At 37.2% G+C, this 12,802-nt stretch overlaps 1 protein-coding gene across 5 annotated transcripts in view; it reads left to right on the plus strand.

Moving 5' to 3' along the window:
• Positions 1–12,802, plus strand: part of LOC140164543 (serine/threonine-protein kinase TAO3-like) — a 115,798-nt gene that overhangs the window by 53,318 nt on the left and 49,678 nt on the right. For all 5 annotated transcript variants that reach the window (XM_072187843.1, XM_072187845.1, XM_072187844.1 and 2 more), the window contains exons 7-9: positions 5,878–5,938; positions 8,702–8,793; positions 9,555–9,733. In XM_072187843.1, coding sequence (XP_072043944.1) covers positions 5,878–5,938; positions 8,702–8,793; positions 9,555–9,733 — 332 coding nt within the window. The remainder of the gene's footprint in view (positions 1–5,877; positions 5,939–8,701; positions 8,794–9,554; positions 9,734–12,802) is intronic.

A 12,802-nucleotide genomic window follows, 5' to 3' on the forward strand; every position in this document is an offset into this window, starting at 1 on the left:
TAGAAATAAAAATACAATGAAAAGAACGTACTCGATTTACCCCTTCCGACGCTACATCGCGCGTCATTTATCAAAAATAGCAAATTGGGCGCTTTCCGTATGACGTCATTGTGGTTACGCGTTTTGTGTTGTGTTGACATTTTTGCCGGGACAATTTGACAACAGCGATCGCGATCTAAATATCAGATGCAATAATACAACCACTTATATATTTAAAGGTCAAGTAAAAACAAAATACCAGTTGATTGTCCACATGTTATCAAAAAGAGGAAGTGGAGGGCCTTTTTATTTATCTTTTTTTTTTAATGCAAATCGGTCATGTATTATTCCCGGACATTATTTAGTTGTGTAACTTGTAGAGGATGATGATAGGATCGAGGCTCTTGTTATTTGATGGTTCTCTGAGAGGATGATTAAAACAAAGCCTGTAAATTTAAATGCTTATTGGACAGAAGCAAATCTAATCAATTGACAATATTATTAAGTTTTGAAACATTAAAAAAAAAAAAGTTTTCCCTAAATAAAGGAAATAGCAAGAACATATCCCTCCTGCAAAAGGAAGCGGGCGGGGACGATCAATTGTTATTTTTTTTAAATCATCATCAATTGCATGCAGCTTCTTATTTTACTTATTCATAAATTCAACCCCCGGTCAACATGACCAAGATATGATTCCGATGACTTTATGTAAGCCCTACATGACATGTATAAAACCATAAAACTAATTATGAGTAGGCCCTATGATAGGCCTATAGTGACGATGACGAAGGGAATATCGCCGAGATTTGCCGCAACACATAAATTGCAGATGATGTGCCGGCGCGAGCACCTCTCGTGCCTAGCTGGGCTCCATGGGTATTATTATAGGCCTAGGGCCTATGTATTTTTTCCGTAGGGCCTACCTTAAAATATTCAAGAGATGATTATTTTCCCCAAAACCTGACAATTGGTAAAAAGGCCTTTTCTTCCATAAGTTAACTTAACTTTCAAAAGTGCTTATTTTCATACCCCCAACATGCCAAAGTAGGCCCTACCGATTTTGCAAATTTATTCCCCTATACCATGTGTATACGGGTCACTTGCCAATATTATTTGAGCCGTTGGCACTGGGGCAGTAGCTGAACGGCAGATGAAGAACATGACATGCAAGCTGTTCTTGAAATAAATTACGAGGAGCGCCTACAGACATACATAGGCCTATGCTTCAAAAATTAAAGTACAAACATCAAATGGGTAATATACTGCGCCAATAAAGTATCCTTACAGTTGGAAAAATAATCGCAATTTCAAAACTGAACAATATTGGGGTAAATTTGTTTTGGATCCAATGTGGTGTCATAATGTGCAGGATTAGATAGTGCATCTATTAAAAAAAAAATTTACCCCAATATTGTTCAGTTTGGAAATTGTAATTATTTTTCCAAGTGTAAGGATACTTTGTTGGCGCAGTATATTATAGGCCTACGCTTATTTTAAACCAAGGATGGTTAGGCCCGGGGTAGGCCTAGGCTATGCGAAATTGATGTCAGTCATTTTTAAAAATGAAATATTCAGCCGGGTGCGCTGTATTTTACAACATTGACCCAATCAATTAACATAAACTTTGGACATGTAGGCCTAGGCCCACCTTTGATAAAAAGCTCAGACACTTAAAGTGTTGCACTTTCAAGTTTCAGTGGGAGTTGAGATTGGAGTAGGCCTATAAGCATTTCCATAACGCAAACTAAAGCTAAGGCTGACAGTAAATATTGTTCATTTGATTGTTTGGAGTGGCCTTTATATATGTTCCTCTCGTGGTTCTTTTTCATAGGCTTTTAAAAATAAATAAAAATAAATTTCGGCTTTTATATATAGCGCCTTTTCCCAGATCTCGGAGGGTTCAAAGCGCTGTAATTTCGCTGCCATGGTATTTATCACAATCAGATCGCATCATCTATAGGCTGGATGCTGCCGAACCTGGCGCAAACCTAGCCACACTTAGATTGTAACATCCAACAATTATCTTTGCAGCTCCTCAAATTTCATTGGGTGAAGGAAGTTTTTGATAACCAAACAACTAATCACCGATTTTTGAGAAGCAGGAGGAAAACCTACGAGAGCGAGCATGGGATCGGGATCCCGGGATAAACCAAGTTCACATGAGTCCTTGGGCGGCGCCGGGCTTGAAGTTGAACCGGGACTCTCAGTGGTGCAAAGCGAGGAACAACCGGCGCCAACTCGCTCTCCCGAGCCTGGTTTTTGTTTTGAACCTGGTCCCATAAATTAAGTGTGTCTCTACACGGAGCGACCGTTTAAAGAAAGAAAGAAAGAAACAAACACACTTTAATCATTCACAATTCAGCTTCCAAACTTCGGAGTCAGGATCGGCTTGTGTTTTAGGCCCGGTGGTTGTAAACCTAGGCCGCACGCCCGGGAAGTAGGCTTTTAGGCCTTCGCATGTCATGGGCTAACCCGAAACATCATTGCCTTCTCCTTCCTATCCTCACCAGATATATATCAGAGGAAATATATAAGTAAAGAGTTGCTACATCACCGGGCTACATCAGAATGCCTCAAAACAAATGATAAAACACGTTCATGCATTGGTTTAGGACCAACTCTGGCTAATGCAGTGTTGCCATGCAGCGGAAAGGATAACCACTTTGACGTCACAGGGGTTGCCACGTGTCTCTGCACATATGAATTGGGCGGAACGACGCAACATTGGGCGCTTTGTCTTTATTTGCTGATTTGGTGGGTAAAATGAAGGAAAATTGCGTTTATCATTTTAGAAATGGATTCTATATGTTATTAGCTTTATTTTGATACCAAATGTGTTTTTCTTTCAATGGTCCCTTTAAGTGCTGCAATTACTGCTGAGAAGCCAGTTAAAATTGCACTTACAAATAAAATTTCTCCTTTGACAATAAACAATACAATAAACGGAATTTATATAGCGCCTTAGCATAAGTATGAACAAAGCGCTTTAAAGCGCTTTTTTTTGACACAAGAGAATATACATAAAAAAGTAGAAATGGAGTTTTGGCTTTAAAACTAAAACCTAACACTACTACTAGACCATAACAAAACCATACAGCACAAAACGACTGCAATCGCAAGCATCCCACATGATTCGATTGCGCTGTCATCAGAGCACAAATTCACACCAAAATGCTGGCCGGGCCTGGTCAACCCTTGTGAATTGCTATCCCCAGTCGGTGGTTCTTAACCCGACCAAGGCAGCAACCTTCCCCTTTACATTTGTTCTTTCCTTTTCCTTTGCCAAAAAGTAAAATGGGAGTTTGGGTTAGTTCAGTTCAGAAACTGTGGACCACAAAATCACCGAATATTAACAGACTATGGAAACCACACTGTAATAGCTAGTGTGTATACCAAATCACTTTCATGTAGATGCTCCATGATTTGTTAAAAAGGTCCAAAAGATGGTGACACTTACCATGTGGGAGACCCACAACTACATTTGTAAAGCCTACTGCACTATGGACCACAATGGCCTCATCCCAATGACATAGATCAATAACCTCAATTCTAACAATCATTGTGCAAGTATGACCTCAAGTTGCAGAGCATGAGTTTTTGTACCCAAATTTTCAAAGGTCATTCAATGAATGTACAAATGTATTGGGGTTAAAGAACTGTGCCCTGATAGATGAGCATGTTGTGGATCCTAGTGCTGTAAAACGTCTTGTGTATTTGTGTAGTAATCACAGTAGTGCTTCATACTCAACTTTTAAAATTGCATTTTCATCAAACACTCACATAAATTGGCATAAAATACTTTGTGTGAGCACAAATATTTAAAAAAGCAAGTTAACTACTAGACTATGCCATAGTCGATTTTTGATAAGTAAAAATGTTATTAATCATGATGAACGCATTCAGTTGAACTCAAAATTATACTGATATTTATTACATCAAAAAACTAGTATAAAATGGTTATGAAAAAGTTTATATAATTATATTTGTGACAGTAAAAGTAAAGTATAGGCCCTCATTGAGGCTTATATTATTGAATGCAACATATCATAATGGCATAATTATAATGACACTTCAATACTGAACAATTCTAATTTTAGAATCTGCCAGTTTATTATCCGTAAACAACGACTATGGACTTTCACTTTTAAGCAGAATTTTACCCCCTGTTTACCCCAGGACTTCGTTCTCTAAAACACACTGTCAATCATACTTGTTTATCAATAAAATCTAACCACAAGACTAAGCATTGTGGTACAATACGCGCTAGATGCATACGTTCATCCGCCAGCACAAAAGCGCCGCATTCCCTAGATAGTTGTGTACCATGTATAGTTAATGGTACCAGTAACGTGTCGGGAGGATTTAAACAATAACGAGATCTGGGCGACCAATCACAAGCCAGATTCATTTAAAGATGCATTACATCATGACCAATTTTAGTTAGGCCAGAAATTGGCCTAACTCTCCATAGAGTCCCGTGTTAAAAATGTTATTTGCAAACCAAAGTCAGTAGTCCACTTGGGAAGCTAACAAACAGATGGTGTACGGTGACTGAAAAGATCAGTTGTGAAAATCTATCAATTGTGCACACATTAATTAAAATCAGAGTTTTAAGCTTAAATGTAATAGCCAGAGTATGCACATTATTGGCAAGTGGACTACGGAGAAGTCTAGTTAACTACGGATATACACCAAAATTATGTGAATAATTACACTCTATTTATGTGTGATACACAAGTCATGCATGAAGTAAAAAAAAAAAGCCTGTATAATTATGTATGTTCAGTTTTAAACATTGAAGTCAAAAAATGAGCTGAGGTACTTTTAAAACATTTTATTTTGGTGGATAGTTTATTTTGTGAACTATAATGGGTGATCAACATTTTTGCATGGACTTAATTTTAAGAATTTGGAAAGTAAGTTTTACTTGAAAACTGCACAAAACACAAAAATTGACCAATTTAAGGGTACCAGTATTTTAAGTTGTGAATTCCGGCTGGTTGAAATTAAAATACCTTATGAAATTAGGTAGTTGAACAGTATTCCCAGTGAAAATAAAAAGAGTTGATCTGCATAATCTGCATCTCAATTTGAGTGCGCTAATGGGATCATTGTTTCCAACATGAAGGGATCATGTGGGTACATTGACATTGTGTGGTAACACCAGGATCCACCATGTTCATCTATCAGGGCACAGTTCTTTAACCCCATGCATTTGTACATTCATTGAATGACCTCAGAAAATATGGGTACAAAAACTCATACTCTGCAACTTGAGGTCTAAAGCAGTATACAGACTTTTTATTGTACGTACAATATTGTATGTACAATATGTACGTTATTTAATCTATTGCCATTCTATTTCCAGTACTGTTTAAGTTCTAACGAATGTTTGATGACGTAAAATCGATAATGTATTTTTGCTAGATATTGTATGTAACATATTATCGATTTTTCGTCATCAAACATTCGTTAGAACTTAAACATTACTGGAAATAGAATGGCAATAGATTAAATAACATACATATATTGTACATACAATATTGTACGCATAATACTCGGAGTCTGAAGCGGCGCTTAATTTTGCACTATATGTGTTTAATTGAGGTTATTGAACTATGCCACTGGGATGAGGCCATTGTGGTCCATAGTGTAACCATGTAAAGTAGATATCCAATTTCAGTTTTTGTGTGTGACAGGAAGCAAGTAGACGATGTACAGATGATAAGAACCAAGATGAGCTGAAGAGTAAATTATTTTTAGAATTTTTTCCGAGGAAGCTCTGGTGCATGAAATTTGAAATTGGAAAGAATTTTTACTTGGTAGGATAATACATGAACCTTGATTAATTGATGAATCTAATTGTCTTGTTTTCTTTCTTTAACATTTTTTCTGCAGCTGATTTTGGTTCAGCGTCCTTTGTTAGTCCAGCAAATTCATTTGTAGGTACTCCATATTGGTAAGTAGTCATCGTTTCAGTTCAGTTCAGCGTCCATCAAATGACGGGCTTTTATTTCTGTCTCGTTGACCCCTTCCGGGGTATGAGAGAACAAAACAATAGGTGCGAAGGTATGATATACTGTATTCATTCTAATAAGCGCCTAGGGCGCTTCCGCTTAACAAAGTCATTTCGGGTGGGCGCTTCTTTTTTACCTGGTTTACCTAATTTTTTTGTTAGGGGCGTTTATTAGAGACAAATTTATGTATGTTATAAATGGGTCCTGAGACGTTCTAGTAGCTTTTCTGATGTAGAAAATATTGAAAGTTTACACAGGACTTCTAGTCCTCCAGCTATTTCACTGTATCGACGTCTATACGTCACTTCAACATTGATGGTACCCTTTAGCAAATTGAAAATACCCTGGGTGGGCGCTTATTGGGGCATGGGCGCTTATTGGAATGAATACGGTACATCATGGTGATTCATTGTAAATGGCATAAATGTTAAATTTCACTCTAGAAAATTGATATTTAATACCAATTCAATTCATTTTCCAATTCAATTCATGCCCAATTACAATTCAATCTAACGCATTGAAGTGAAAATCACTAAAAAATCATTTCAATTCAATTCAAATTTCAATACATTCAATAAACATTACATACATCCCAAGAAACCATGCACAATATCTGTAAGTGGGGAACCAGTTCAGTTGACCCAATTCAGTCAAAAAGTTGAATTATGGAATGCACATCAACGACGCAGCCATGCAAAAATGCACACAATTTTCCACAAATTGTTGCAATAGTTTGCATCCTTTTGATTAACCCTCTGGACACTACTAGTCATCTAACTGCATTTCTGATTGGTTGATATCTTGAAATGCTCATGTCAATTGCCAATTATGACTAAACTTTAAAAATATTTATGGTCAAACTTGCATTTGCAGATGATCTTATTAATATCCTCCTTGATTGGTTCAAAATTGGACACAACATTCATTTTGGCCAATCGGCAGGTAGTTCTCTTGGGGTTAAATGTAGTATTTGTACAGATGGAGCAGTCAAAGAAAAAGTGCAAGCACTTGGCACTCATTAGAACTGGGTTAGAGATTATTTTGTAATCACCGAAGTAGATAAGCTCATCAGCTGTGTTCATGAACCAGTCAGATGACACCACTGACAGAAATACTAATCGCTTTTACGCATCCGCACACTTACTAACCAATTGCTACCTGTATCGCTATGACGATGACAAGTGTGTGACCTTTTCTGGTAACCTTGATATTCAGGGTATGTCGTCCACGGCAGAGGATGAAACCGAGTCGAGATGGATGTCGTCATTGTGTAATAGGACACACGGCATCAGTGCTCATCTTGCTCCAATCTGGGTGTTGTCAACCTCTTTGCATCAATTGATACCGGTGTGTCTGGTCTTGGTCTCTAGTTTCATCTGTGGTTTTGTCCAAGACCTTTCAAGTTTTCAGTATAGATTATTGTTATTTACTGTGTTATTTTGGTGTATTTAGTACCATATGGCATTAGCTCTTTCTCATCAACTTAACTTATTTTGCAGTTGAGTATGTAGACATTAAGCCCTCCAGGTCATCTCATGAAACCCAAGTTTGGACGTACGCATTGATTTTCGAAAGCGCTGGTGGACTTGTATGAGAGTACTTAACCTGCATGTTTGCATAATTATTCCATAATTTGACCTATTTTAACCAAACATTTTGACTCATTTAGGTAATTACAGCAAACTGAAAAGTAGTTCATAAAGTCAACTATTGATTATGAGTCATGTAATTTTACATACACATGACCTACATAGACAATTATGTATGCGAAGTGATGGGCAATTAAACAACATGCCCGTAGCTGATTTGCATTCCATCGCAAATTGAGGAATCCTTACAGTCTACACATACAGTCATTCACTGCTGTGTCAATGAACATAAAAAATATTTCTTCAAGTAATTATCTTTCCTTACATTAGGGGCTGTGCAATAATTATGAGATGGGACAATATTTTATTGGTATGCCGAAAATGGTTTTACAAGATGTTTTTTGACACACATAATTATATGGGGCACCTTTTAAATAACAAAGCTCTAAAAAGGCTCAGGAAAACAGTATACGTACAAACATAATAAATTTGCACAAATTTTGCATGTGCAAAGTGAGAGCAAGGATTTCTGATTTTACCCCCCCCCTTCATAATTATTACACATCCCCTATCTTGTTACCAAGTTATTTTACATGTTTTATTGGGATTTGTAACTATGTGATTCTGGCTGTTATTTTCTGGCACCAAATAACCCATTAACAGCTCTGATACTCACATGTACACTAATCAAACTATCACAGACCATTATTAATATTAGCATGTTGGAAATTATTATAGGGATCTTGACATTTGTCACGAAACTTGTTATTTTACCCAAATAAATCTAGGCACATACAAACTTGTCTTTGGTTATCTTGTTATATTCGGAATGCACTACACTGCTACACCATAAAGTCAAAATTCATTAACAAAATTCTAAGTCGCTCATCCCAATTCCCGGAAATATCAGAGTGTCACTTTCTGGGTTTACGATACTTGTTGATGGGTAAATCCAAGTGATTATAATCCAATCCAGTCTTTCCACGGTACAGGCAGCTACATATACAAGGAATCCCAACTACTTTCCTTGGGCACACACTTCAGTAGGAGCATTCCTGCCTCTGTTCTATGTCTGGAATTTAAAGCCCTAAACTTTCTGGTTATGTTTTTTGACAGGATGGCACCAGAGGTGATTCTTGCCATGGATGAAGGTCAGTACGATGGCAAGGTAGACGTCTGGTCGATGGGAATCACCTGTATTGAATTAGGTAAGCATCATATGTGTGTGTGGTGGATGTATAATAGGGGAGATAGGTTGAATGGGGGATAATCCATTGACACAGGAAAAGGTTGGATTTCATTTCATTAAGAATTATGAAGTACACTGTTTCAAATGATTTGTGTTGTAGGATGGACACAAATTGCGGTACAAATTTCAATTGAATGAACACAGCCTGACATAGCGTGACGATTTTTTGCGTACACTGCGCGATGTACGCCAGTGTGTGCGACTGTGAGTGCGTAATGTGGAAGTGATGGCAACTCACTCCTGATTGGTTAGTTTTGTATCCAAGGTCATGCGTTTGTGTTGTAGTTTGAAATATGCGATATACGATCGCGGTTGGATCGAATACAGCTGTTGAAAGCTGTTTTCATTCAATTGAAATTTCTACTAGTTGAAAGACTTGTCTAAGTGTGTTGATTTCTAGCACATTACACATTACCTCAGTGTTTATCATAATGATAACTGTATTAGGCCAAAAAAAAAAAAGGTTCGTCTCAAAGCTCGCGTGCGCGTTTGTAAAATCCCACGATTTGACAAAAAACAATTGCGGAAATTTTTAGTTTTTTCCAGAAAAAATCAGCGAAAATCAGACTTTTTTCTCAAAATACCATGAAAAAAAGTCGGGAATAAAAAAAAAATCGCATTTCGCAAATTTCTCGTGAGCTTTGAGACCAACCTTTTTTTTTTTGGCCTTATGGAGTAACGTTAATAACCCAGTGCTGTTTATTTTGCCATTCTTTGCAGCTGAAAGGAAGCCTCCCCTTTTCAATATGAATGCCATGAGTGCCCTGTATCACATAGCCCAGAATGACCCTCCCAGCCTGGGCCAGAATGTTACATGGTCATCAGCGTTCAGAAGTTTTGTAGACACATGTCTTGGCAAGGAGCCCGAGAGAAGGCCTACAGCAGTACAGTTACTCAGTGTAAGTTATACTAGCAAAGTTTGCAGCGTACGGGAAAAGTGGCGATTTTTTCCCCGTGTAATTTTCTGTGGTTTGTCGATTTTGAACTATTTTGCTCATTCTTAAATTTGCAGTTTTCAGTCATCATACATAGACCTATGAATAAAAAACATAATTTTTTTATTTTCGCGGTAGTTACTTGAAACATGAAAAGTGCGAAAATTTCCACTGTTCAGTAGCGGAAAAGTGGCAATTTTCGCTCTACATTTATTTTCGCGTTTCAAGTAACTGTCGCAAAAAATTTGTGAATATGTTCCTTTTGTGTAGAGCTCAATGTATGGAAACATAAAATCACAAATTTAAAAAATCAGTGGGAACAGTTAAAAATTGGCAAAGCGCAAAAAAATACGCTTTTACAGTCAACTTAATGGGCTATTCCAGTTGAAATTCCTACACCCTGTGGAACACTTGACTTAAATCTTTCACACAGGGAGTGTGAATTTCAAATGGGGCTATCTGAATTGGTGACTACGTTTGAAATCTACACTCCCTGTGTGGGAGATTGAGGTCATGTCTTTCATACAGGGTGTATGGATTTCAAACGGAATAGCTCAACTCTAGTGTTTTGTCACACATATTAGTTGTGTAACAATTTTTTCCCCAAAATGATGGGCCAATAAATGTGTTATTGGATATTTTATAGAGGCCTATAATTCACTCCTTCCATTGGAAGATCTGGGATTCAAGTGAAATAGGATATCTCAGTTATTCCAGATCAGGGCTTTCCCAGGAAGCAAGCTAAAATGTTTTAATATATATGTAAAAAAGACACAATTTCCCTCCAAACACCAACATTTCCTGGGAAGGAGCTTCCCAAATTCCCCACTTTTTCAAGCCATGTTCCAGATACAATAAATTTTCATCCAAAAGCAGGGAAACACATGATTACAAATTACTGAAAATGTGAAGAAAATTCACTTGGTCTGAGGACAAATCCAGCTGGAATTTGACTGTGTGGCAAATGTTCTGCTGACTATTTGGTTTCAGATCAAATGAAAATGATGTTTAATTCCAACATCTGTCACGGTATTAATTCGGAATGGGCTATTCCAGTTGAAGGTCACACTACCCCTGCGGAAGATTTTGGAAATATGTTCCACAGGGGGAGTATGTTTTTCAAATGTAATCAGTCAGAGTTAATCATTTTGAAACCCATACTCCCCCTGTATCATACCTTTACCTGTATCTTGCACAACTGGAGTAAGGATTTCAAATGGAAGTTACCCAATTGTGTATTCTAGTCAAAATTCATACTCCCTCTGTGGAAGACTTTAGCCAAATTTTCCACAGGGGTAGTGTGGATTTCAAATGGAATACCCCAATGCCAGGAAAACATGTCCCAATTTTCTTGCACCGACTATGTCATGAAAAGTAGCACATACACTGACCTCGTATGCAAACCAAAACAAACTGTTTCTATCAAGCCAGAAGTGATCTAGGGAAAATGGCAATATTAGTTGTAGTTGGCATAATACCACATCCGAGTGATATCAAATGCATGGGTGTAACCAATTTAACGAGGAAGAGCGGTCAGGGTTTTTCCTGTTTGAAATTCACAGAACTTTTAGTCTTAAGGTGATGATAACATGTCCATTATTTTAATTTCAAAATATATATAAATAAAGGCTTTTCCCAATCCCATATATATATATATATATATATATACAAAGAACCAACAGCAAAAGTACAGAATGATGCAAGGAGTTTAAAACTATTCAAAAAACATTAGACCTTTTGTGCCTTTTCTGAAGTCTTTGAATTTCTAGGCAGTTGTCCTGTAGAATGCTTACTGAAATAACCAGATATGGTAAGATGTATTATTATGGATCCAATAATACTAGTGCATCCAAACACTGGCCTGTCCTCCAAGATGGCCTCCAGAAAATAATAATAATAATAATAATAACAGACATAATTTGAGCAGGTGATTCAATTGTCATTCTGGAATCAATTTTGCCTATATAACACCTCCAGCTTGGCTGCCATTTATTGCACAGGGTCTATATGGGATCTGTCTGCCTGTAGAAAAGCAAATGAGATTCATTCATTAAGTTCCCATTTCTTTTTTGGTCCTCTCTTCTTTTACCTAACCCGTTGATAGCTAAAAAAAGTGTCAGAAGTGAGTAAGTGTAATAGCTGCCCGCTAACATTTGTCAATGTACACAAAGTAAACTGGTCCCAAAAAGTAACTTACCAGGTAAAAAAATACGTCTGTCAAGTTCAAACGACAAATCGTATTATACTGAATAGCATATGAGTGGAAGCGGTGTACATTTACGCGGAGTTTGACACCTCATTTGTCGCAAACAGATCAAAACTTTTGAAGTTATGCTCATTTGAACAAGCCTACTATCAAATTTGAAAGTTGCAGGTCCGCCCCAATGAATTCACACAATAAACAGACACATTCGTGACTGGCAACTTTGGCGCCTACTGGCAGCACCTTTGCAGAGCTCTGCCAACTTGTGCCCATTTTTCCATCTTAAGGGCACTTGTTATTGCAATTTTTGCATCATTCATTTTGGAACATACACTGACTATTTTGTGCTATTTTTCCTGTTTGTGACATTCGTAATTTTGTGTATTTTCTTGAAATATGATTTTGATTTCAACTTGGTTGATCTACAATGTACAATGTATGCACTACACTGCTACTGGTAACTACATATTGAACCAGTAATACTGTACTGAATTACATGACTGGATTATTGATCTCTTTGATCACTTCATCACACTCTTGGTGAGTTTTTGCCACTTTATATTGAACCTATAACTATTGAACTATAACTTCATCAAGAACCATGCTACTCAAGTACCTGATAATTACCCTGATACTCTCAGGTGTGAGATGTCAACAATGTACTTTGCTGAACTCTAAGTCTTCATCAATGAGCTACATACTACAGCATGACAAATTTGTTCAGAAACCGATTTCATTGTATCCAAACAGTACAATAACTTTCCAAATAGGGCTACTTAGTTGTGGAGATATACAGTCCAACCCAGGCCCTGATGATAGCAATGAGAAAT

Source organism: Amphiura filiformis, chromosome 11 (assembly GCF_039555335.1).
Source record: "Amphiura filiformis chromosome 11, Afil_fr2py, whole genome shotgun sequence".
Lineage (NCBI taxonomy): Eukaryota > Metazoa > Echinodermata > Ophiuroidea > Amphilepidida > Amphiuridae > Amphiura > Amphiura filiformis.